Genomic DNA, 27858 nt, shown 5'->3' with positions numbered 1-27858 from the left:
TGCAGAACTTCGATATGCTTTGGGGTATAGTTCTTAATGAGAGGTGATGTTACTATCCTGCTAACAGAACGGCTCTCTGTGGTTTTTCCATAGAATAAATGCAAATCTGCTGTGCAGAATGTCATTTGATGTATGAATATTAAACTGCTCCTGCATTGTGGAATGAATCCTAACCACAAGTTTTTGTATTCGAGGCCATAGATATGTGCAAGAGAAAGTCGTCACCACTGGCAAAGTGCTCAGGATTTGCCTGTTAGACTGTAGTGGATATTTGTGGATAGTGTTTTGTTTTGTGATACTGAATTCTAAGGAGACAGGAGAAACCTGGGTAGAAATTTTTTGTCAGATTTATTTTGTCTATTTTGAGTTCCTAATAACAGATGTAAATATCTTTTTCTGATGGCCGGAATAAGTAATAAACACTGTGCTGTGCTGTGCTGTGCTGTAAGTTAACAGGCATACTGATAATGGCAAAACCTGTCCTGTGACTACAATACCATGTTTGTTAAAAGTAAAAGTGTGTTTCCATATTATTTAAACGTTAGAAAGATTGCTGCAAGGGTCAAGTGAGGGTAAGTCTGGAGCATGAAGCCTCACTACCACCTCTTGTGGCTGAATAAATTTGGCTCTGATTTATGCTTTCTTGCTCGTATAGGAAATAATTTTTGCGCTTGTGGCCAGCATGCCTATTAACTGATGCTGATTGCTCAATACATCATTCTAAAGACCTAAATTTACCTCTATCCCCACACAAATCTAATGTTCTTGCTGTTAATTACTATAATCATTGACATGAGAAGCACTGACTCATAGCATTCAAGTTTCTGAGAGTGTTCAGCATGTTAAGCAAATGCCACGTCAATTCAAGCCGCCTCCTCTCTCTTCTGTAACTTGCTTGCTTTTGAATCCTCTAAGTTTTTAAGAATTCACTTTGCACACTTAGTGACAAGATGAGACTGTGGTTAATATATAATAATTTAACTCTTCAGTTGAGGAACAAATGCCTCTGATGTGAAGTTTAGCTCTACGCTAGCTTGAGAGAAAGCAATAATTTGAGGTACAGTGTGACTGGAGTCATGCTACTCATTGAAAGCCATTGGAAGCATCCTAGCCATGGCAGCACAGGGTCGGAGTGGGCTTGTTCACCTTGCAGACTGCAAATCTCAATTTTATGTACATGCTTTTTGTATAGTTTTCAGTGTCAGATTACATCTTGTATGACAAATCATGAGATTAGATTTGCATAGTGGTCCTAGGCTGAGGGGAAATTTTTCCATCTGCCCTTCTATCGCCACCTTTAGCACTGGTGCGAGTCTTGGTGTGGCTCCTGGGGACCTGGCCTTCGGCATGGGTGCTGGGTGTGCTCTCTTCCTCGGTTAATGCAGTTTATCTGAGAATTAGAAACTAGGAAGGTGGTTGTGAAGGTGTTTGGGCCTCTGTATCGCACCTGCACTGTTACTGCCTTAAAACCCTTGAGGACTATTCGTAGATACCTTTTGCTTACCTTCTCCCTCCACCTGCTTGTGTGAACCCACCAAGTGGCTGTCTTGCTGATGAGACTGCTGGGTTTTTAACTTTAATGCTTTAATCTCTGTGTGTGGTAACTTGTATGAGAGTAGCTGCTCGTAGCTTGTCAGAAGGTAGATTAGTATTTCTAGAAGGTGTTTCTGCAAGAGTTAGTAGTTCAAAGACTACTGCAGTTAGTTGGTGGTTAGAAAAGCAAGAGAGCGACTCCTTGATGTTGTTTCATGGGTCACTGTCCCAGCAATGAAAGTGATTTTTCTGGGAGACTCATTAGGCGGCTAGAGCACTTGGGGGAAAATTAGCTCTTCTCGCAGAAAAAGTCATGCTAAAAAAACCAAGGCAATACCAGCAGTTTCACTCTAAAGAAGCAGATGGTGTCAGTGAGACTTCTCTTTCAAGACAGATTGTCTTAAATGGCAGTATTTGTACAAGTATTTGCTTTATGTCTTCTAGTTCATAATTTTGTCATTAGGACATTATTATTTCCCAGCACCTTTCCCTTCTTTTCTGCTTCTGGCTTTCAAATGTTTTATTTCTTAACTCTCTCCCCCCAAAATTACCAGTTATTCTTTCTTCTAGTGACATAAGCAAACCATACATCTAAATTTTTACATCTAAATTATTTTGTGCAAGCAATTTCCACAGAAAGCAAAGATGTTTAAGTGCATTGCTCACCTGCTGTTTTTTGATATAGGCAGCTTAAGTTCATATGAGCACTGCTCAGTGTACTGGCATAGACCTATGACAACATTTTGCAATAATTTCAGTGAAATTCTCAGTTCCAAATTTGTGTTCATCTTTCTTACATGTGTATTTCTGTTCAGGTCAGTGGATGAAGAATGCAATATTAGCTGTCTATATAGTGTGTTTGCATGTTTAGCATTCGATATAGGTTTTTTTATTAGCAAAATTGGGATGACGTACAGATAAGTATATTTTTGGTCTTAACAGTGGGAAATATTACTGAGTCATATGATGACGTCTGAAGTACTGGGAGATGTTATGAGGTCCTTTGTTCGTGTTCGTATTTTCCTAGTGAAAGGGCCCTAAATCAAGCTGGGAATTATGAAATAAGAGGAGGCTAACATTCTGAGATCAAATGGGGAGTAAACAGAGATGCTTTAAGTCAGCTAAATGAAAGGCAAGAATCAATCAGCAGGTCTCTGTTATGTTAGCTGCCTTCTCCATTGCTGACAGTTCAGTGCTGTCTACAATGTGACAAACTGTCAGATGCTAAAGCAACAGACCACTTCAGATAATGAAGACATAAAAAGACACCACGCTCCCTGTGTGGATAAAACCCCTTAATTTTCACTGTTAAGGCTTCCAGATCACAAGAGGAGAGCAGAAGCACTTGTTTTTCTTGTATGCTTTTTAATGTTGTGTGCATGTCTTTACTTGTGCGTATCTTTCATGCGCAGAATTTGTGCCTAAAAGACTTTAAAGACAAAAATAGTGTGGAACAGCACATTAGGTCTGGTCTTGTGCATATTAGGCATTCTGAACTCCCACTTAAATAGGTGGGAGTTCTTACAGCTATGATAGAAATACAAAATTGTGAGCCAGAACTGCGCATTTTATGCCTGGCATCAGTTTGTATCTGTAACAAAAGCAGTAATGCCAGTGCTTGGCTAACAGCAGGGAAGCATCAGCTTGGAGAACTTTCTGTGGGTGGTTTGGTACTATTCTGAAGTGACTTGGACATTTTGTGACTTCCCTGCTGAGGTTTGTAATCGTGGTGGTAAAAGAAGAGCTCTTAAAGTAATCAGCAATAAAAATCTGAAACAACAGCTTTGAACTGAATGTTTTGTTCTTTTTGATGGTTTTTAAGTGGGTTTATTAAAGGTTTTGATTCTTCCTTTGATTCTTCACCCAGTCTTCCCCTGAATTAGACTATATTTCACAATTGCTTGAAAGTATAGAATAATATCCTTCAACAGCAGAAAATGACATGTATAAGTTTATTTGAGCTGCTTTTCAAAAATATCAGTAAAACAAAAATTATGCTAGTAGCACCAACAATACTTGAAGTAGTGAGAGACATGTAGAAGACGAGGTTCCTGCTCAAAACATACTGCAGTGGGGTACAGTTCAAGAACACCATAATTCAGATTCATGCTAAGAGACTTGCAAGAAGCATTTTTCAAAGGAAAGGGAAGAGGATGAGGCTGTGAACTTGATAGATACGTGATTTCAGACCTTCCAAAACATTTGAACAAATACAGATTTCTCAGAACTAGAGTTGATAAATATTTGGATGTCCTTCTCTTAGAATCCTTCTCTACCTTGGACTGCATAACTCTGGCTTTGCAGCTGGATTTCCTGCCGTTGTTGCTTTCATGACTCAAATCTGACACGAATGAGTATAGCTGTTCATGATCTACTCATTACTGACAGAACCCAGTGGACGCTACAGCTCAGAAGTATGTCAAAACCTGGTCTGTCATGTTAAAGTAGTCAGTGTGACCACTTTCTAATCAAAGTCCTCATCTGTTGCTTATATGGGAGCAGGAGGAAAAAGAGTTAAGTAGGCTACACAGAAATCTAAAGCTGTTTCCTCTTTGTTAACAGTCTCAGTACTTACAGTAAAGAGCAAAAGGTCTAATTCCGAATTTTTTCTTGTACAGATCTCATTTTAGTACAGTATTGTTGATAAAGCTTGTATAAAGAAAGCTTTAAATCCCCAGGCCTCCAATTTACACTGGGCTTATATTGAAATTCTGTAAAAATGTTTTCAGTCTTCCCATTAAATGTGGCCCTGGAGCTCCTTTACCTGCACCATTATATATACCAGTTAATTGCTGCATTTGGAAATACAGCACACCGCTTGTTTCTCATCCGTATATTTAGAAATAATAATTCCATTCATCTGCATCCCAAATTTTCGTACATTTTTTGGTTGTGAGTCACAGTTTGTTGATATAAAATTACACCTTGAGATTTTATAGTTTCATAATTTTTCTTTTAAGCTAAAACTGCATGTTGCAATCATTTGGCTGAAGCCCACTAAAAAAAAAAAAACAAAAACAAATTATTTGTCTGTGGCTGAATCATTCAGGCCTGTGTAAGCTCTAATTTAAAGCTGATGTTATTATGTAAGTACTACTGTATGAATGAGGTTTTTTCAGTTCTGTTCACTGACACAGAGCAGAGCTATTCATAAAACACTGCATGAGTTTTAATAACTTCATTAGTTATCCGGATTTTTAAAATATCACTACATTCAGAAAGCTTTACAGTTAATGATAAGCTGCTTAGATATCTTGGAGAAGAGCTCTCACTGTCCATGGTAACAAACAAGCACAGGGACATGTGTGATATTCTGTCCCTTTGTATGGGTAGGATTTGGTAATTAAGAAATACCCTTAATTTGGAAACTGGGTGGGAATTTTCCATCAGAATGAGCTGTTCTGCTTTGATTGCATCTGTTGCTCATTTGGAGAAGTAAAAAGGGTGTCATGACAGCAGAAGGTAGCTGAATAAAGCACTGGTAGCTGAAGAAGGAAATAAGAATTCCTTTTTAACTCCATAAATGGATGTCTGCAGTCTTTTTTTTTTTTTTTTCCCCCTTTTTTTGTCTCTTTTTTTTTTTTAATTTCTTTTTTTGTGGTGACGGTAAATTTGTAAGCTAGCTTCTGATGGAGTCAGCAGCTTTTTGCAATGCATGAAGCTGCCCTTTGCTGTCTACCTTCCTTTTTCCCATCGCCCATTTTGTGATTGCTAACATGTTAAGAAAACATTATTGTTAACAGTAATGCTATTGATAAAATCTCATTTTGCACAACTCTTTTCCTGATGTGAAGGAAAAGAGGTGTAATGTACTTCATCAATATGCTTTCAAGTCATTCATTTTAACATATGAAATTAAGATATTTAAAATAGACTTAACTGCCATTTTTAGACTTTTAAGAGGTAAATATGTATTGCAGATCTTCTAGCACTTAAGATGGTGAGATTTGTAATTTTTTCTCAAGCTATTTGTTTCCTCTTGCAATTAGTAGTGGGAATGGCGAGGTCTTAAAGCAGCTTTTGTTCCTGTCTGTCCTTTGTCAGCTTTATCAAGAATGTCTGAACTTGAAATATATTTCTTATTTTAGCCAATAGAAAAATCTGTTGTAATTGTGCTGTGTTCCCTTCCCCAAAAGGAAAACAGGAAACTTTCTCATCCTTTTATTGTTTGCATGAGTAACAGTTTTTGTAAGCTAGAAAATGAACTGCAACTGTGTGGGGCTTAGTCCAAAGTCTGAAGGTGTGAATGGGCAGGCTCCTGTCAGCCTGTTGAAATCAGCAAGTCTGTGATCCTGTAATTTCTGTAGGTCTCAAGGCTTTAACAAGCACTTTTATTTTTACACATATATATGTGTGTTTGGAGAAGACAGGCCTGGTCTCCCTGACTAAGGCCGTATTCCACATGCGTGCGTCCTTACAGAAAGCAAAATTATAAGTGATCAGTGAAATGGCACTGCCATGCTCCAGGACAGGTTTTGACATGATTGCTATTAATTATAGTGGGACTTCTTGAGAAATAAGAAATTAAACTGCCTGCTAATATTCGTCTCTACCTGTTATCATTGCCTATGGCTCAAAAATATTCCCCCCCCCCTTCTTGTCTGACCCACAGCTTCTGCTGTTTCTGAAAGCCTTTACTGAGACGGAACAGACAAAGCTGGCAATGCTTTCTGGCATCCTGTTAGCCAACGGGACTCTTCCTGCTACAATTTTAACAAGCCTCTTCACTGACAATATAGTCAAAGAAGGTAATTTTCTGTATGATCTTTCTTCTTACATTAGCTTTAAGAGGAGATGTATTTCATTGCAACATATTTTATATGTTGGAAGCCTGTAACTGTACAACAGAAATCAGTATTTTTAAAGCAGAAGCGTATACAGACAGCAATGGCCAACATACTTTGTGAAATCTAATAAGAGGGCAGTCAAACATACGAAAAAAAGCAACAAAAAGCAAAAACAAACCCCAAAGGATTTATGTTTATTGGAAGTTATACATGTGTGTGCAAAATTGTAGAATATATGTATTATTGTGATACTATAAAAGTATGAAGTATAACGTCTATTCCTGAGATATGTCTACTAGCATTTTTTCAGGTGTTGCCAATATCTTGTGCACGTGAGTGTGAAGTGGGACAGAGAGCACGTGCAGGCCAACTGGATATTGCAGAAGAAAAAAAGAAAATCAAACCTTCATTTTGCTTTCATACCAGTAGTGATCTGTGATTGATACACTTTCTCATGGACTTGTATTTACCATATGATGAGTAACTGTTCTTTCAGTCTTAGGGTATAATGCCTTTTTGAGATGACTTTTTTTTCTTTGAGGGTTTTTATTCAGTTATTTATTTATAGCCATCTACGTTGGAGTCCCGATTTTCCAAATGCTTGCTCAACAATGTCTTTCTCTGCCAGTTACTGACTACCTGGAATAATTGCAAATGCACTGTCAGTGTTGAACAGTTTTCATGAAATCTTTTTGGTTTTGTTAAAGAGCTATATATTAGCTAAAATGTATTCTAACTTTCATTTAAAAAAAAAAAAATTCTAACTTCGTGTTCTCATTTGCAGCATGCTAACCATTACATTTGTTTTCCAAATGCTGCAGAAAGAAAAGCCACAGCTGCAGCTTTGCTCTGTCATCACCCACAGCTTTTGGAATCAGAATTAAACTAGGAGAAAATTCAAACAAAAGCACTAATCCATGTCTTAGGGTGATTGCTTGCAATGTTTTTAAATCAAAGTCTGTTCCTAGTTATGGGAAGACAAGAGGCATCTGAAAACTCAAATTTTTAAAACTCAAGTAATTTGTTATATTTTAAATTTAACATTTTAGGAATACAATTGTTATGTACAAATCCTAGAACAAATTCCATTTGCATTATGAACTTAGGTTTCTAGGAGCCCTAAGCTTTTGTCAGGAGCTTACATATACTTTTGGTTCTTGGTTTATATATACTAAAAATGTACCTGTGTCAGCATTTGAGGAAACGATTGTTCAATCAGTGTTCTGAAATAGATCTTTTATGGAAGAATAATTAAAGATGCAAAGATAATTGAAAAACAGGAAAAAGAGCAAGGCTTAAAACAGGTAGTTCATATAAGAATAAACTTGGTACTTTCTTTGATTTACAAAAAACAATGCTGCAAGCAGATGAGGTTAAAATACATGAGGAAACAATTAGGTGAGCTGAGGGAGTTGTTGATCAGCATGGGAATTGTAACATTGGCAGAGAATTGGCTGAAAGTGAGATAAGGGTAGATTGTGCGGACAGGAGATCCATCAAGTTTGAGGGCAAATACCGAATTCATTTTAGGATTACCCTTTTTTAGTGTTGTCATTACTTTTACTGTGATGTATAGATGGGAGGGAAAAAAAAGTCTTTTGGGGATGGCTGACGTATTTCTAGCAGAGACAGAGAAAGGTCTAGGCAGTGGTGGAACCTCATCAGGGTTGAGTGTACCCTTCTTGTCACCCATGCTGAAAAACCAGTGCAAATGCAAAGAGCAGTTAATGGGGTTAATCAATAAAATGAATGGCTGAAGTTACTTTCTGCAAATAGGGAAAAAAACAGAAAAAGACAAGAGCTATTTAGAGGAAAAGACAGTGGCAGCACATGAATAGAGTATAGGAACTGGCCAATGATAAATTTGGGCTGTAAATTAGAAGTAAGTTTGAAAACATATGTGGGTAGTGAAGCCCTAGAACAACCTCCCTCTAATATTGGTACTGGCATAAAACTTGTATTGTCTTACGCTAAAACTTGAAAAAGAGTTTAGGACATGGGTATTGGGACGGTGCTTGGTGACAGAGACCATTCCATTCAATTTTGGTATTGAACACATAAGCACATGTTGGATATGTTGAACTGTGTTTGCAGGTTCGGAAATTACAGGTGGAAGTTACGCCTAGGTCCCCTGTTGGTTGACCAGGCTTTGTCAGTCTTGACTAGTCAGCCTACAGTACTTACGATCGCTGCATCATGCTGGCTTCGCTTGCAACCTGCTGTACAACATGTAAAACAAGTCCAAAGTAGTATTTGTAGGCCTCTCTTGGCGTGGCATTGTGCATCCATGGTTCCATATAGTACTTCTCTAAGGATCGTGCCTTACGACTAAGCTCTTGAAATGAGGTTGCCAAAACTGTCATAACAGTCAAGATCTGTAATGAATGTTAATGAAGTTTATGCTGCTCCAGGAATAACCTCTTCTGTTCTTGTTTGATGACTTACTTAGTCAATGTATCCTAGAAATAAAAAGAATGGATATCTATCTATAAAGTGGCTAAGAATGATGAAGCTACTTCCTACCAGGAGGTCCCATCTAGCTGTCAGAGCTTCAGAACTGTTTGGCGGTGAAACAGAAAATTCTAATGACCAGGTGTAGCATAGTATACCATTATCATTATCACCACCCTCAATAGCACTGTAAATGTTGATATGAGTATAGTGTGGAGAAGCATAACTGGCCTACAGGAGACCTTCCTCAAGGATGAGCTGGGTCTCCATCTCTGAGACCTTTCCGCTTCCTTCAGCTCCCTGCACTTGCTGCTTGCAGCCGAGAAGCCGGAGCAGATCCCTGGTGGTGCTGCTCTAGGAACATGTGCTGGAGGGAAATAAGAGGTGTGGAGCTAATGGTTTCTTAGCTCCCCTGGGAAAGCTACAGCTAGCAGAGGTAGAGTTCATTTGATTTAATGCACAAAATACTAAGTTGTGCCTTGAGGCAGGAATTTTTCTGCTTAAAGTAGTATTTGTGCCTGGTCCTACCAGCTACTAAATGCCTCCTAGGAGGATGGGGTACAATCGGTTACCTTGAAGTTGCAAAGTTATTTAACCCTATTCCAGGACTTGCTAAAAAGCCTTTTGAAGATATGTTTCTTCAGTTGTTATTCCTGACTATCCTTCATTATTTTGTGCCTTCGTTTCCTAACTGATTTAACGCATAATTTTTCCTTTTGCATTGGACTTGGTCTGTAAATTGAGGAGGTAGGAAAAATAATTGCAAAGAAAATCTTTGAACAATTGAATGCAGATGGGCAATACAGAATGAAAAGATTTTCCAACAATCTAGCATACTGCATTAAAGAAAAAAATGAGCATTTCAGCTCTATGTGTTTGGTCCTGTTGTCATAAATGTATTTTCATTCCATATTCTTGTAACCATTTTGTAACTCTGTAATTCTTATAGCCATCTCTAATTCATGTTGAAAATTGCTGAAGCATGTTTTGTGTTTTTTCTCAAACAGGGATTGCAGCCTCTTTTGCTGTAAAGCTTTTTAAAGCATGGATGGCAGAGAAAGATGCCAATTCTGTTACCTCTGCTTTAAGAAAAGCCAACCTCGATAAGAGATTGCTAGTAAGTACAATGTATTTTCAATAATCCTTATGTCTCCTTGGGAAAGAGAAGGAAATAAAATGCAGATGGTAGTTTGCTGTAAGCATGTTAACTCCCCCTCAGACTCTCTTAGCATTTTTAAAATATTTTGAATCACAGCAATATTGTTATGGCTGTAGCATTGATACAGGTTCAAGAATATTAAATATCACATGTTTTTACATTCTGTCTCTATTTTTCCTGTAGTTAAATGCCTTCTGAAAGACTGTATATATGGGGCTTGGGAATTAATTAAATGGGTTTTTTTTTTTAACCACTGCTAACAAAACACGCACCACCAGCAACTGTGTGTGAGGACTTTTATTTTTTTTAAATATGTTCTACTTTTGTAAATAATAAAGAAAGTATAAAGGGTTATGATTAGAATATAAGTTTCCAAAGCGAGAGTGTTTAAATAGTATAGTGAAAGCACAGTAAGTTAATTTTCTGCAGCAGTAGCCATCTGGGTAACATAAATGGTCCTGCAGCGATGACAGCAGACCTAGTAGGAGCAATGCAGGAAGGCTTTCAGCCTTTGGACTCAAAACCTGTGTTCTGAGTTTGCTGCATATTCATATATACTCTAAATACCTCAGGCCATTGCTACAATGTCATGTGCCTTTCTCTCCCAGCGTCTTTCTGAAGATCAATAGGGTTTTTTTAATCCTCAGAAAGATTGCTGCTGCAATAATCCAATCAAATGCGCTACATCCTGTGTAGCACTGCCTGGAGAATTTCAGTAGTATTTCCTGTTTCTACCTCAATAATTTATGATTAAGCAAGAATCTTTCAAAAGTCAAGCAGCCTCCCACACCTCTTCATCTCTTCAATTTGTATTTGATTTTAAGAGTCCAAGTCATATTTGCCATAAAGCTGGGAAATGGGCTAATTACACTGTTTATTAGAGAGGGGAAAAAAGCAAACTGCATCTTATTTCTGTTTCAAACCTGACTGACTTAAACTTTCAGCTGTGGGCTCTCATTATGCTGCTATATTAAACAACTATAAAGTATCAGATGATGTTGCCTAGCATAGATGGCTTCATGAAAGTTTCTTCTTAATCTCATTTTCAGTAAGTAAACAGATTGAGGGTCTCTAGCTTCTTTGTAAACAAAAGTGCTATCCATCCCACAAATCATTGTTAGACACCAAGAACTGGATGGTAAGCAAATGCCATTGAATCCTTGCCAAGATAAGGCATTTGCTGTAGCAGTTTTTAAGAATAATTTTAACTTTTCTAAGTAGCTGGACTTTCATAAATCATAGATTGACAGTGTCTTTGAATTAGAAATGCCTACAGGAGTGAATGTTAACAGTACATAGTGGATTTTGTAATTTTTGATAAATGATGCATTAGTGGTAATCATTGCTCAGCAGAGTAGCGACATCAGGCCTGGGCCATATGTGTATTGCTAATTGTATTTTTCTTAAGAGGTTAATGTGAACACACTGGGAGAGCGTGGTAAATGTGCTTCGCATATAATGGCTTTACCATCTATTCCTTTGTACTTTCCCTACAAGACTCTTGGAATCTGGAAAAGGTATAGTTTCGTTGAGGACTGTTTTGAGCGACATCTTAAGCTCACAGCTATTCATATGTACATGTACTTCACGTGGAGAGGGTGTTAGGTTTTTTGCATAACTGACCATCATTTTTCCCTCCACTATAATGAAACACAACGTTATGAATGAAGTGTTGACTTTTCCAGTGTTAATACAAGCATTGACTTTTTAAGTGCAGTACCAGGTGATTCCCACTGTTCATTCTTAAAAAATGTTCCTTCCATTCTGTCAAGAGTCATAGTTGGTTATTTATTTAACGGCGAGCATTCCTGTCTTTTTAGGAACTATTTCCAGCCAACCGGCAGAATGTGGACCATTTTGCCAAGTATTTTACTGAAGCAGGTCTAAAAGAGCTCTCAGATTTCCTTAGAGTTCAGCAGTCACTGGGGACTCGTAAAGAACTTCAAAAAGAGCTACAAGAACGTCTCTCTCAGGAATGCCCAATTAAAGAGGTAAAGAGTGTTTTTTTACAACTTCTGTTTATATAATAATAGTCAAAGACTTAAATCAACAGTAGGTACAGAGGAACAGATATGAGCACCTCATAATTTCCTCTGTTTTTCTTTTAAATTATTTTAATTTATTCATCAGTTCACTCTGTGCTTAAGACTGAAGCGACGAAACATCCGCTGGGTTTGCAAGTGCAGCTGAGTATGGGGTTTGGGGTTTTTGTTCAGTTATGCTTGATGAGAATGTATTTCATTTAACTGCATTAACTGTTAGGTTGGAGGGGAGGGACAAAACTTGTAGTCAAGTTATAGTAATGTTGCTAAACAAAAACATGCTAAATGCTTCCTTTTTATTATTCTTGTTCTAATTTTGTTTCTTATTACTTCTATACTGTGGTGTTATTTGTAAATGACTGCAAGTATTTGGTAAGTCAGCATCGTTTCTGGTTGATTGGAAATGTTGCTTAAGACAGCAGTTTATTTCCTGCTCCAGGTAGTGCTTTATGTAAAAGAGGAAATGAAAAGAAATGAGCTGCCAGAGCCGGCAGTGATTGGTCTCCTGTGGACCTGTGTCATGAATGCTGTGGAATGGAACAAGAAAGAAGAGCTGGTTGCAGAGCAAGCCCTCAAACATCTAAAGGTGCGTGCATGGGTGAAGAGGGGAAGGGCTGCTGTGAATTAACAGAATACATTCTACAGCTGTCGAGTTTTTACCTGTTTAAATCCAGGAGATTTAGAGTTTTGAGGGCTGACACGAAGCACAGTAAGCATTGTGTATAGTCCCTTCTACTTTAGTCAAATGAATGCAAACTTGAGGTAGTTCAGATTATTGAATGCCCTGAGGCATACAGTGCAGAGAGCCAGGGCAAACTGAGGTGGTGACAGCCTGAGCACCTCTGTGTTGTGCTTTCTCAGCGCCTGGATCCTGAGAGGCTCTTTGCATTGGGAACAATGCTAAGCAAATGCTGAGACTCAGCTCTGCTCAGACCTGACTACTAAGCCTGCGGGAACTGCCTTTGCAATGTCTTTGCCAGAAGCAAAGAATTTTTGGGAGCATGGTGAGGCAGCACCTGTGCTGGCTTTGCACAGAGCTGGTTAGATCCAGGCAGGACTGCTGAGCTCAGAATCTGTGAAATGGTTGCTTCCAATGTTGACTGTGGGAGCTGGATACTCAGCAACTTGACAACAAATAAGCCAGGAGCTGGTTTGAGAGCGTGGGCGCTGTGTAGCATGGTTACTCTGCTCCAGGTACTGTCCTTGTGGATGGGAGAACTGAATGCATGGAAAGACAGGCTGTAGTTTGCTAAGTGATGACAGATTGCAGTATCACAGTTGCATGTTGATACAAAAAACTCTTATGAACTTGGAGTGGAAAAAAACCCCAAACCTAAAAACAATACAGAGGCATCGGAGTCATGGCCATGGTTGGTATTCCTCATCTAAGTCTGAAGGAATTGTGCGGTGCAAGACACTTGAACTGAGAACAGAGGCAGAGAGGCTTTTCAGCAGAACTAGTCCTTTTAAGCTGGTAAACCATGAGCAAGAGAGTACTCCCTCATAGCCAGGGCTGCAAAGGTTTGCCCTAGGACAGAAGCAATCTGTACTTTATTATTTATGGTAAAATGGATCTTAAGCTTGATCTGAATTCCTTTCTTCATATTGGATGCCTCTCCATACTTGGAGTTCCCACGTTAGTTTAGCTCCTACTACTGCTGTCCTTTCATCTGAATTTGGTTTCCCAATCAGTCATCCTAGAAATGTAGTCGCTTGGGATCTTGTGTAGTCTTTGATGGTAAAATTGAATGCCTTGAAGTCTTCTCAAGTGACCTAAGTAGCAGTAGAAAGACAAGATAGTTTCCAGAAGGAGGGGAGACATTGTTTTTCTTGTTCTTTTGATGTAAAAATTGATCATATCTCTTTGAGTTGTAACAGAGTATCCATTGAAATTTATTGTCCAGTACTGCAGGGCAAATTAACAACACTTTTTGAAATATTTGAACATTGGGAAAAGAGAAACATAGCTGGCTTTGTACAAATATTGTTGACTGGATGCTTAGTCCTATGCATCTCACTGACCCAAGCCATCAGCTATGTATGTAACCCCACTAAATTAGGTAAGGCATCTTGCCTATATAAGATAGGGATCTTTCTAGCTACATCTACTGTCTAAAAACAGAGGACAAATTTGTATGGGGTATTTACTATTTGCACTTACAGGTAAGATTTTAACTGAGGCAGTAGAAATAGAAATTTTAGACTTTGCTAGCTGCTTCTTTACATTTCAGTGTTCAAAAATGAACAGCATTTGTTTCACATCCTTCCTCTATGGATAGGTAGAGACAGATCTTGGATTCCTCTCGTTGGGCTCTCAGCTGACCCAATGTGTGAGCCAACTCCAGAACTCAGATTAACGCTGTTAGTGTGACACAGAGTCTAGTTCCTGTGACCTCCTGTGTGTCGACATGCCCTGAAACAATCATGGAGTTGTTTCGCCCTGGTGGCGTGAGTCAGGATGTGTATAAATACATACTTGACGTGGGACATGCCAGGTGGTGAGATTTATTCTTGTGTGGCTGTACCTGACAGGTAACTTTCACAAAGCACAGTTCCAAAGCTTTGACATTTGGGTACCAGCCTCTTGAATTTATTATATTTCTTTTAGTAAGTTGTATGCGAGGGACCCCTGAAAAGATGTGTCAAGGCACAGAATATTGACCTAGTTTACAGTTCTTAACAAGCTTTACTGGATGGGTGGCTTCCTGATGGAGGTGGTGGGCAGCCATGAACCAGTAAATGCCTCGTGTGTCATCCACATGGCAGGACTGGCAGGAGCTGAACTCAGGAGGAGACAGGGCAAGCTGTTGAACCCTGAATCTTACAGGATAAGCTCTTCATCATCCCAGTAACCTCACTGTGACACTGGGGCTTCCCCCTAGGCCACCTCCAGTGCAGAGAAGAGACATTCCCCATGGGTGGGGAGAACCCTCCAGACAGTTTGCACTGCAGGCAAGGCTGTGGTGTGAGGTTCATGACACTGCAGCTGCTGATCAGCTGCTACCTAACCTGAGGCAAATGGAAAATAATGCCACTTAGCTCAGCCAGCAATAAGAGGAAGCTAATTTTATGGTTCCTTAGTCAGACACTTGTGAAACTTATAATTCTAAGTCTGTACCAGTTGAGGAGTGAGAGAGGAATGCGAAGGGAGTAGTCAGATGTGGCAAAATGAAGGTATCTTCTAAATTGAAAATACAGGATTTTTTTAATAAATTACTTAACACTTATAGACAGCAGCACTCCACAGACCTGTGGATGGGAGTGGGTTCTGCTGATGCTGTTAAATAAATGAACTGCAATGTATATTGCCCCGCCTCCCTGCAACTTGCCTAGATACCAGTTGGATGCTTCAAGGGCCAAAAGGGGAAAAAAAGGGAGTCTTGCTACCCAAAGCCTGCACAAGTTTTGCACTGCTTTTACCACAACAGTAATGCTGTTTCTAAAGATGTGGCAATATCTGCCAGAAGTGGAAAAACTCAACCTCTGGTGTTAGCTACATCTAGTAGTTTCTCAGTTACTTTGTAAGGAAGTTTCTTCCACAAGTAATAATACTGTCTGCCTGCCTAGCTGCTCTTGTTACAGTTGCTGTGTGATTTCTTGCTCTCTCTGTCTTTAAATTAATAGCTGATAATTATTTTGCACAAGACATTCTGGACCAACTTTTCATATTTTAGTCAATTTTCGTGTGTTTTAATAGTTTTTTCCATGAATCATGTTGAGTAAAACGCTCAAGATTTAGCCCCTTGTAAAGAAGTCCTGAAATGTATGTACTTCTGAATGTGTCTATCAATGCTGCTGGTGATGGGTGGTTTGTTACCTGACCATGTCCATCAGCAGCCCTGGTCACACAGACCAGAACTCTCCAGCTGAAAAATGCCAAACTAACAGTGTTACTGAAAACAATGAAGAAAGGCTGAACTGAGCACTGCGAGAACAATTTAAACAGTAACCTTAATGTATATTTGGCTGGGGGCTCTGAAGATTAAGGGTAATTTGTCTTCCTTCAGCTCTGAAAAATGCTATTAACATTACCTTAAATTTAAGTTTGCAGTCTTAGCTGGACTCGCTACAAGCTAAGAGGAAAGGATATTGGAGAGATATGGATATAAACACTAGTTTTTAAGGAAAGAGTGAACAGGATATGGTCCTTTGACAATTTTTTATTTTAAGATCTGAAATTAGAGAAAAAAATTCATAACAAAAAAGTTTTTGCTTTATCTTTTATTCTATTAATAAAGTCCAGGAAAAGACAATGAAATGTACTGCTACTGTCTTGTTAGAATAAAGTTAGCAGTTAATGCTGTGCTTTGAAAACATTGCTGTTTACCAAAGCAGAGGTTGTCATGATACTCTGATGGTGATAATGAGAAAAAATAATGACACTTGATCACAGTTAACCTGGAATAATTTAATGTAATTCAATTTCCTGGGACTTTTGAAACCCCTGTGAAACTACAGATTTGTATTTTCATGTGCTTCATCTTTTGATGTGTTACATTATGAACATCAATAAAGCATCACTCCTGAATCAGCAGCATGCTACCTTGTGAAATGTATGAACAGCAGTACTCCAAGATGTGGATTTTATAAATTGATTTTACAAAATTCAGTATCTGTAAGTGGTACTGAATTGTAGCTCACAGCATGCAGCACATCTTACAAAAGCTCATGGATATTTATGTATATGCATTGTATGTGTTTAAGTAAATGCAATTGGCCAGTAAGTCTAAGGTTTCAGTGAAACAGATTTTCAGGGATGAAATTCATGATGCATACATTTAAAAATTTTATTTGTTTATTTTTATTTTCAGTATACTGACATGCATTTTGTTTTTTACCCTCTCTTCCTTTCAGCAATATGCCCCCCTGCTTGCTGTGTTCAGCACTCAAGGCCAGTCAGAGTTGATTCTTCTCCAGAAGGTGCAGGAGTACTGTTACGACAACATTCACTTCATGAAAGCCTTTCAGAAGATAGTGGTACTCTTTTATAAAGGTAAAAGTCTATATCCACTGTTGTATACTGTGTGTGGATTCTCTATGCCAACCACTCACCTATGATGTAATAGGAAACAGATGTTCTCTGGGTATTGTATATGAGAAGGTTGTGTTGGAGTTGAACTCTGAAATACCTTATGCTTTGATAGTTCAAAGGAGCGTGTGGCAGCAGGAAAAGCCGAAACAAGCCCTTCTCTCTCTGTTGCGTTTATCCCGTAGTCAAGAAGCATGAGCAGGATCCAAGCACCATCCACAGTCTGTTCAAGTGCAGTTTAGTCCTTGTATAAAACCCATCCTAGGAAGACATTTCTATAAATTCCTGGCAGATTTAAAAAGTAGATTAGAGCTTGGTTTTAAGAAACCTTGAAAGTGCAAACCCTCTTGGCAGGAAGATTTTTCAGGGGTTTATTTTTTTGTTACTCCCGCCCTGCCAGAAGGAGCTTTCCTTATTCTTCTTTCCCTTTTCCTTTCCCTGCCAATTTCTTGCAGGTGCCATAGTTTGAGGGATTTAATTTTTATTGTGAAGTTGACTTCTTCGCAAGTTTATTCTGATCGGGTTGTCATGCAGACTAATGATCTTGCACTGCGTGTGATGGGTGGGTGCCAAACAGTTTGTTCTGACATTCTTGCTATAAATAGTTGAAGGAGAAAAATCAGCAGGAGTAGGAACCCAATATTGATCTTTGTTCACCCTGTTGTGTCCACGTACATGTTCAAGGCAAACAAGTTCAGACTGTTAAGATAATTTCATGGCTTCAGAAGGCAGAAGTAAGTGAATCGTGGATTTATTTCCATCCTTGTGTCAATACAGTGTGGCCTCAACAATCAAATGAAAAAGCAATACACCTTGTCCCTCTTTCCTCAAATTCTACAATTTGTAAACACTATTAATGACTGAGGACAAACTTGAAACTGCAACCTGCAGTGAGCACTTTATTCAGTTTTCTTTGGAAAAGAAAATTCACTTCGGACATGGTGAATGAGTGCCGTAACTGCTGTGCACTCAGACCATAAGGGATGATTAAACCAGAAATAGTCTTGTGTAGGATTCTGTTCAAAATTTTTGTAAATTCATTACTGTGTTAGCCTGCAAGAGCAACCCTGAAGTTCCAAAGTATTTAAAAAAAAGAAAATAAATCAATAAATTGTACGTTAAACTTAACATGCTCCAAATACCCAGTTCCCATCTACTCCACTCACCACGCATGCTCTTGTTCTGACTCTGGAGATGTACTCAGGCAGGCTTGTTAGGAAGGGTGAGAAGACTTTAGTCTCAGCAGTACAGGTGCCACAATATTGTTTAGGATTCGCATGATGTCTAGAAGAGTGTTTGGAGCTACAGTATGGCCTGTCAGTGGAAGCCCCGAGTTCAGCACGTCCAGCATGTGCAATACTCGCCGTGCCCGTATTCCTGCCTGGAATATCTTGGGCAGGCGTGCTGGAGCACCTGCCTCTGCCATCTGATGCAGTCATGCAGTGGCATAGCTGCCAGCCCTTCCTGGCCCCGTTTAGGCTGAAGCTGGATCTGCCTGTTGGGCAGACTTACTGCTGCCTACTAGCAACTGCTCCCCTGACTTTACAGCCACTAGCCGTAGGGCCCTTCTGAGCGCTGGACACAGTAAGGAAGTCATCGGCTCCATCTATTTAAGGCAGCTTTGGAGTTAAACAATGTCCATTAGGTGAGGACATGCTACTGCGTTAAGCAGGGAAGATTCTGGGAGCGCTAGTCCTCCAATTCCTGTTTCTCCCGCACGATGTTATTGAGCTTTAATGGCTCATGGCTTTGGCTTGTCCAGAGTCATGCTGCCTGCCTCTGCTTTGTTTCAGTGCTGGTAGATCTCACTCTCTCTTTCTCCCCAGTTCATACCTATCCACTAGAAACAAGCCATCAAGTCTTTCTAGAGACATACACTTTATTGTAGATAGGTTGCTGATGACAGCATATCTTCTGTTCCCTAATAGTCAAGGAAAATAGCCCGCAAAAGCTATTACTGGCTATGTCGGTGGTGAGGGAACAGCAGACACCTGTGTTCCCCTTTCTGTTGTGCTTCAAGTGTAACCTGCACAGGATCTGGAGAGGTTTCAGGATACCTCATTAACTTTTTCTAGTGACCAATAAAGGCATCTGAAGTATCTGTGGATGGGCAGACAGAAATGCAGCTATCTACAAGCATGAATGTGGACAGTTTATTGCTTATTACTCATTATGAGGGAGTGTTTCCTGGGCATGAAGGTAGTCATCAGTGACAACAAGCACCAAATGCCACTCATGCTTTGACAAGTTTAGTTGATGACTACTCTCATTAGCATGTCCAACATCTTGCATTTAAATCCTTCCCATATTTCCATCATAAAATAGCGCTTGGATTACTTTCCTGGGAATTACCTGGAAATACCTAAACATGTTAACAGGAACAGTGGGGCTCATTAGAACCTAGAAGGTCTTGAAAGCCTGTGGTGGTGGTGGTTTTTTTTTTTTTTTCATTCTGTCTCTAAACAAGGAGGAATATCCACTTTTCCCCCAATGAAAGTCCAAGCCCTGTTTTCCCTTATGTGGTAGCAGCTTCTTACCAGGTTGTAGGTATAATCTGCAAAAGCACTTCTGTAGTCAGTTAAAGCTTGTTGACATTCTTATTATTATATCTTTGTGTTCCTGGTACAGTATAGAGAAAAATAAGCTGTCCAGTTCTGTACTGATCCCTGGCTATGATGTTGCTTCTCTGGTTATCACTTAAAGCCAGTGCAATTGTAAATCTGCCAGCTGCATTTTGACCAATAATCTAAAAGCCAGTTGCAGAATAAGAATTACTGAATTCTCCTGAGTGACACCTAATAAGTTTGCCAGCCTCCTTGCTAGTTATGCTTGCACTGTAAGATGTATATTGTTTTTTAGTCCATTCTGTGTTGCAGTGTGTCCCTTAACTGTGGGTAAAATAAGCATTGTTGTTATTGGATTACATGCTATATATTGTATTCACTTGCAGAATCTCCTTTCTTTTAGTTTGTGTCCAACCTGGAAATTTCAAATGTGAAATCTTGATGCTATTGAAATTAATAACCATTCCTTTCATGGGGATCAGAATTTCACCCTTTGAACAGCAAGCACCCTTAGCAGGCACAAAGCCTCTGTGTACTTTTGCATTAGAATTCAAGACAACATTTACAAAATACCAAAAAAAACCCCATCACAAGTACATGTGCAGTAGTACTTGGTTTGCGGCAGCATAATTAGGCCTCAGAGATACTCTTCTGCAGTACGGAGATGTTGTAACCAAACGATGCAGACTGTCTTCTCAAATGCTGCAGGAATCCTGTGCTTACAAGAACTGAATCTTCAAGTTCCACTCGATACACGGGTTTTGGTTTTTTGATGGAACACAATTATCGTTAAAGATCTTCATTATTCAAGTACTTTCTTTTGGTACTGGATGCAAAATTTTCCCAGGAAAAAAAAACCAAACCAACCCATAAAGACCCTAACTGTGCTGTGGGTGACATTCCTTGCATTGAAAGAGCCCTTGCCTTAAGGCTCTGTCCTCCCAGCTGAGTTAGCTGCAATAGAGTTGAATCTTGCAGATTGATTGACTGTGGTGGCAGCTGACAGGGTGTGCTTTTCCCTTTACTGCCGATGGCTATGCAGTTTGAGTTGAAAGCAGAAATTCATTTGAACTGGGTGATTTAGTACAAAGCCGAGACCGGAACTTCAAGTAACTTTCCAGTTAACCCTGCAGTAAAGACATTGGGCTCTTCAGTCTCTCTGCTCTGCAGCTTCCCCCTTTCATGAGGGACCTCTCTGGAGGCTCTGGCCGTGGGTGGTTTGAGTGGCAGCTGGCTGCACCTGCAGGAAAACCAGTGCTCTTGGGCTGACATCACCTGGGACTGCAGTGAAAATGATGTGCACACACCCACAAACCACAGTGTTCAGCTTCAGCTATTGAAATATATCTATAATCAACTTTAATGAGGAATAACTATATATATATACAAAATGAATCATTCCCTTCCTCCTCCTGTCCCCCCCCAGTGTTCCCATTGCTTCAAAGCAACCTAGAGGTATGATTAACTACACCCTGTCCTGCATGATTGTTTAATTGAGCATGTCTGCACTGACAGGAGAATATAATCTCTTATGAGCACTGGAGGCATGAATGTATTACAAATAATATTGCTCAGAAATGAAAGAAGAGTTGCAGTTGTCGTTTTTGTAGTTGAATGCATTTTGTTCTTCTCTGTTAGTGTAGGAGGCTTATTGCTATGGAGTTATATGCAGGCAAATTTTTCATCCACCTGACTTGAGAATGTTTTAATCTTCAAGGCACACAGTGAGATTGCATGCTGCTATTATCAGGCTTGGGGTTTTGGGGAGGGAGGGAGAAGTTCCCCCTTCCTCTTTGGCGACAAACCCATTGAGCTTACCGTCTGCAAATCAAAAAAATAAATCCTATTACTCGTGGACTGAGATATGTGCCTACCTGGAGGCGCTTCCTTGTACAGTGTTGTAATAAGGACTGTAATGCAGCAACGGGCTTCTGCAGCTTCTTCTATACAGCAACTTCATGTTTTTAAATGTCCACAATGCCCAAGAGCCAGCTTGAGCCCTGGGAGGGGATTGCGCTACTCTTTGTTTTGGTTTGGTTTTTTTCTGAAATTTCTCCTGATTTTCCTTGCCTGTCCCTAAGCATCATAATACCTGTCACACCCTGAGTAATTCTGCAGATGTAGTTGTGTGAACTTCAGGAGTCTGTGGTGAATGTAAGCTTTTTACATGCAGGGGTTAAACTGCAGTTTCATGAGAGTCCGTGTGAATTATTTTCACATTTGCTAAATGAAAATCCTGATTTGTTAAATGCTGTAATGCCTTTGAGCTGCTGCTAAAGACTACTGGCAAGTATTTAATGCAACATGTTTGAAACCTCTTCCTTAGCTCCAGTGTTTCTGTTGCATTGGAGAAAAAGTTCATTGTGGTGGGTTGTGATTTCAGGAAGATACGGCTTTGTGCCGTTCACCAAGCACAACTTTGTATGTACTGAAAAAAGCCCAGAGCCAGCACAGTCCTGTTTTCCCTGCGTTTTCAGCTTACTGTCAGTTGCAGCAAACTGCAGAAGAGGTTTTATTTTGGAATAGTGTCTGAGAGACAAGGTAACCTCCAGTCACACGCACTCACTAGATTCCAGATTTTCAGGGAGACTTCATATTCAGTTACTGTTGGATGTCTTCGGATAGTTTCGATTAAGTTCAAATGTATCCCTGGTTGCTTCCATCTGTTTATTATTCAGCAGCATATGTGAAATGTGTCTACTCTGTCTCATTTGATCGGATGCTTTGGGGTTTTGGTGTCATTTATTTCAGTTTGCCTTCTTCCCTTCCCTGCCACATCTGCTATAATCTTTAGGCTGAAGTAGAAGGTGATGGTCAGGGTCGGCGTTTCAGCAAGCGAGTGCCAAATGGGTGGGACGGCACCAAGGAGCTCAAGGAAGCAGTGAAGAACTGAACATAAATGTGTTGATTTTGCAGAGCAAGGGAGGGTAGTTTGTTCAAAGACAAAAAGAATGGAAATTTTAATGAGATGTAGAAAGCTGTCTTTAGTCTTTTTATAGAACAAATACAGTTTGATTTTTTTGTTGTTGTTGTTCTTGCCTCTTGCATTACGTAACTGCCAAAATGCCATTGTGGATCCCAGATTTTGCCTCCACAGCCATCAATTACTGAGATATTTGGCTTGGCTGGATCGCAGGAGCTTTGTTCCTGGGGCTAGAGGTCTGTTGCTAGACCTAAATTTGCATCTGTTGGAAACAATAAGTGTCCTTGCTGTTTGTTAGGATTTCTTTATTCTGAATCTCACTCAGCCTCACATTCCCTCACTGACAGCTATTTTGTTCTTGATGTTTGACATAAAAATGTCAGCTGTGCTGTCCATCTGAGCCGGTCCTTAAAATGGGTGGTCTGAATAGTGACCTTAAAACTTACTAGCTAAAAAGAATATAAAACCTTTAGGGAAAAATGATTGCAAAAAATCCCTACTGGCTGTCTTTCAACTGTTCAGTCAGGAGGTGTCTGTCACTTCAGACTTCTAGAACCATGCGCAGTTCTGTGATCCAACAGCAAGAAAAAGCATGGTATTTGTTATTGTGGTAACTTCTAAGATGTGCAGACTGATTTTTTTTTTTTTTTTTTTTTTTTTTTTTTTTAATCCAACCATCTTACATGGTGCATTTAAACCAGATGAACAGAGAACTCTCCTTTACGGAAGCACAATATTTGATACTTTATTTTAGGCCTAATACGTTACACATTTTATTGCATCTGGAATCCCTTATATATATCAGATATTCTGTAGTTGTAGCCTAATATAGTTCATGCAAAGGTTGTTCCACTGCGATCATATTAACTTATTTTATGCTGCCTTTAAAAAAATCCTTCTTCCCTCGTGTTCAAAATCTTCTGACCTCTAAAAAATACGTTGATTTTTTACAAACACTGATCTATATTTCAGCTGATGTTCTGAGTGAAGAAGCTATCCTCAAGTGGTATAAAGAAGCGCATGTTGCTAAAGGCAAAAGTGTTTTTCTTGACCAGATGAAGAAATTTGTGGAGTGGCTGCAAAATGCTGAAGAAGGTATGGGTTCATTTAAAGAACTAGTGTAGTCTCGTCACAAATCAAATTTTTTTCTTTTTTTTTTTTAGATTTTAATTGTACCAGGCATATGAAATATACAGACTTAGAACAGAAAATAGCAGGCATGACTGCTCCAAATTGTTTCCAGCCATGCCCGAGCCTAACAACAGTTGCTGCTTTTTAATGTTTGTGGTGTCCTTATGAAGTCCTTAAGTCATCAGGTACCACTTGTCTGTAGATAAATTCTTTAAGCTTCTGCAGGGAGGAACATTGCACCGATGACAGCATGAAGTACCTTGGTGTTAGCGTGCACAACCAAACAGTTTTCTGTATCAGTGCCTTTTCCGCTATTATCATCTGTACTGGTGACATGAACATAGCATAAGCCTGCCTGTGCCACTGCAGTTGAAATTGCTTTTAGCTGAATGATCAGGCTAAGATCTGTGGTCTGTATTTACTGCTTTAAAACAGTTACTGGGGAGGGGAACTAGTTTCTTTAGTCCCTAACTGTTTTTTTTTCTCATGTTCTGCATAGGAAATTACTTTGGTTTGTACTGAATAAGGTGGTTATCTTTTTTGCCTTGAAAAGGAATTCCAAATCAGTTGGAAAGATCAATCCATGTGTAATAGATAGGGATATAATTATTAGCATTCCTTTGCATCCCTTTAATGTAATTGATTTTAGAAATTTGGAGGGAATATGTAGTAATGCCAAGGAGCAGATAAGACTTTGCAGCAATTCACATGTGCAGGTAGCAGTATAAAAATGGTAGCTCCTTTCACACTTGAGGCTTTGGACTAGCAATCTTGGTCTAATTATGCATTTTTTCCCTTTTAATCTTCTGCTTGTATGCCTTTCTGTTGCTCTTTATTTTTATCCTTTCCTGCATGTCCCCTCTGCCAGATGTCCTTAATTACAAAGTCCAGTACAAATGGACGCAAAATGTTGCTGTAATAACATGCAGACCATGTTTGCTCTGAGAAATCTGATCTAATGTGTAATATTTGTTGGCACCAAGCCCTTTCCTGTCAGGTGAACACAGACAGAAATACAGTATGATGCAAAGTAGCTTTCGGTGCCAAAAACACCATGTATGTTCCTATTTCTAAATTACTTCTACTTCTCCTGCTTCTACTTCGAAATTACTTTTATCTTATGGTATACAAATCATAAAAAATTTTGTTTGTACAGATTTCGTACCTGCTGTAGGGTAACACCACATATGCCTTTCTAGATGGGCTGTATGATGATGATGGATATTTGCAGAGCAAATAGTTTAAAGAGTGCTTCCTGGATGATAGCACTACAGCCTACTCATAGAGATTAGAAGAGCGAGCAAATATGCTGATCCTTTATTAAACTCAGCTCAGATACGCATTGCATGGCTCTGCAGATGAGGACCAGAATAATTCGTAGTGATCTGGTTAAAATTCTAGTGACAGATCTGTAAATGAAGAGCTCGACCACGGAGGGTACCAGAGTAGATCTTTGTCTTCTGAAGCTGTGTGTTTCTTTCTGGCTTACTTTGTTTAATCTGCCAACCTTTCCTAGGAAGTACTAGGTGTGATGAAAATTTTCATTTGAATTTTGGAAGGATATCTTGTTATTTTTATAGAATTACTCACATCACTGTCCTTGTGCAACCTACATGAAGTGTTTTACCTTCTTCTCTTCTAGAGTCGGAGTCTGAAGGGGAGGAGAACTGAGACGGTTCAACAAAGCACAGTCTCAATCTAGGTTAATGCCAAATGCGCTTGGGAATGCCGTACTGTTCAAGCAAAGAGGCTTTACTTCAGTGTCATACAGAAAATTATAGGCTAGGCTTTCCTTTTGTTTAGAAGAATAAAGGTTTTTAATGGAGCCCTGAGGCATTAGATGCTTTACTTGGGACTCTACCTCTGGCTCATTGTACACTAACTTAGGCAAAGACATTCAGCAAGGAGCCATATAGAAAAAGTGAAATGAAATACTTATGGACTCCTTTTTATTAACGGTCTTTTTCAGGTACTATGGTATATGAACACTCCAATTTCTGTTTATAGAACTGTTTGGTCTGTGTTTGTAGCTCAATATTGGCTTGTGTATGTGATTTGACACCACCACATTTTTTTGAATAAATGGCTTTTATATCTTAGTTTTGTGGTGTTAGTGTGTATGTTTTCTAAATTTGGTTTGCCAAAGTTTTTATGATTCTTCAAGTGAAAATTACACAAGAATGTCAAGAGACAGTTTTCATACTTCTTAATCACAAAATCAGCATCTGTAGTTAATTGGGATCGCTGTCTAATCTTTATTCCCATATTTCCATATAACTTTGGAGAGATAACCAGATTCCATAGCAAATGTGGATTCATTCAATTTATTAATTCAAATAAAATGTACAGGAACAAATCTGCGGAGTCCCAATTTTGCATGTACAAAATTGATGCAAATGATAAGTAGAATAATACGCTGTTCTCTGTTCAGACTACACTCAGTTATTGGTGATGGCTAAATTTTGCAAGAAAAAACATCTCATTTTAGAAGCATTAGCTTCAAAACATGCATGACTGGAAGACATTACATGTGAAATCTGAAATTTATTTACATCAGTGTGATGTTACAATTAGATATTTGACTGAAATACATAAATGAATATATAAACTTCTCAAGACCCATCCTACTTTCTTTAATATTCCCGTTGTGCGTTGATGTGATGCCATTTACAATTCCAGTGCCTGGGACCTGGTTAGGATGTTGCATAAATAGAGCAAACGTGCAGGTTTGTACATGCCTGCAAGTCTCAAAACCCAAGCCCAGACCTAGAGGTCTGGTGTGGTGGGAATACTCAGCCAGCACTTGGGATCAGAGTTCCTGGAATCGCGTCTTGTGCCTTGTGGATGTGAACTCAACAGCAAAGGTCCAGCGCAGCACCATCTCCCAACTTGCACTTTTTTTCACACAGCAGTTGATCAGGTAACAGTTGCTGCCATTTTATTTCTCACAAGTCCAGTTACTTTGGAAGTAGTCTTCTCCTGCCCCACTCCCCCCTTTGCTGTCCATGCTTCTGACCATGCTGGTGGCCCAGAATGACCAGGGCAGCGAGTCAGCTTGCTGATACATCGCACTGCTCCAGTTCATCTTCTCTTTAAGAATATGTTACTTAAAACACTCTGTATCCTTCCCTTTGAACATAGAATTAAATCCACGTGAAATATGAGTGATTGCATTAGTAAGGTTCAGAAAAGACAGGCTTGTATTCTTATGGGGGAAAAGCATGAAAGAGCATAATTAACTAATGAAGTGGTGTATTTTGTCATTAGAAACCAGTAAGCCAACAGATAGTACAGATTTTTCTATGGAAAAGTCAACACTTCATGCAAACCACAGATCATATGGTTGTAAATGTCTTGTCTCAATATGTATTTAGCTTGACTGGAAACAGCAAATAGCAAGTGAAACTCAAGTGCTGTTGAATGCCAGCTTTCCATCTAGAACAGCATTTATTTTTCTAACAGGTATTGATCTTTGGAAAGGGAGAAATGTGTCATGTGGATATTTCCAGTAACTTAGAGGAGACAGTAAGATAGTCATACTATAAAGCAGAATTGATGCATTAGCTGCATGCTTTCCATTTCAGTCTGTCTTATGACAGAAAATAAATTTGCCAGGCACTACTGACCTGGGACCCTCTGTTCCCAAACTCTGCAGCTGTGAAGTGGTAGTATTGAGTCATCATTGATATGCAGCCACTATTGCTGGAAACATTTCAAATTCAAAATTGCGGTTCTCTAAGGTACTAGTGAATATTCAGTTGGGTGTACGTAAAACTACTTTTCTGTATAATCTAAAACTCAGGCTGATTTCAAAGGTAGAATAACCGGCAGAGGACACCATGAAACGTACCTGCGGTGAGACTGCCAGGGATGGCAGGACAAGGCTGGCTGCGGGCTGGCTGGGCCATCTGCTGGAGAGAAAAATCATCGTCGGCAGCAAGCGCTTTGTGGCAAAAGGCAGCAAGTCTTGGGTGCCTGCTGCGTCTGCGTCCTCGGCGTACAGCGGATATAGGCAAAGCTCACTCTCATGCTCAGTGGGACCCGCTTCACTGAAGTTCGGGTACCTGCAAGCCAGGCACCCATCAAGTTGGACTCGATGATCCTTATGGGTCCCTTCCAACTTGAGATATTCTATGATTGCTGACGCAGTTGCCCCAGGCTCCATTTACAGATGTTGTGCTGGAGAGAAACGGGTGTTTTTAGGACAGGGCGGCTGGCCAAGTTGAGACCTGTGATTTA

General features: G+C 39.4%; 1 protein-coding gene across 3 annotated transcripts in view; it reads left to right on the top strand.

The window, feature by feature from the left end:
* BZW2 (basic leucine zipper and W2 domains 2) overlaps positions 1 to 25718 on the top strand; it is a 59296-nt gene extending 33578 nt beyond the window's left edge. For all 3 annotated transcript variants that reach the window (XM_050915697.1, XM_050915695.1, XM_050915696.1), the window contains exons 6-12: positions 6146 to 6281; positions 9779 to 9888; positions 11751 to 11921; positions 12412 to 12558; positions 16827 to 16965; positions 23461 to 23583; positions 25262 to 25718. In XM_050915697.1, the coding sequence (XP_050771654.1) occupies positions 6146 to 6281; positions 9779 to 9888; positions 11751 to 11921; positions 12412 to 12558; positions 16827 to 16965; positions 23461 to 23583; positions 25262 to 25290 (855 nt within the window). In that variant the 3' untranslated portion in view covers positions 25291 to 25718. The remainder of the gene's footprint in view (positions 1 to 6145; positions 6282 to 9778; positions 9889 to 11750; positions 11922 to 12411; positions 12559 to 16826; positions 16966 to 23460; positions 23584 to 25261) is intronic.
* Positions 25719 to 27858: the final 2140 nt, after the last annotated feature.

This window comes from Gymnogyps californianus, chromosome 2 (assembly GCF_018139145.2).
Source record: "Gymnogyps californianus isolate 813 chromosome 2, ASM1813914v2, whole genome shotgun sequence".
NCBI classification, from domain to species: Eukaryota; Metazoa; Chordata; class Aves; order Accipitriformes; family Cathartidae; genus Gymnogyps; species Gymnogyps californianus.
This window is presented reverse-complemented; position numbering and strand designations above follow the sequence as displayed.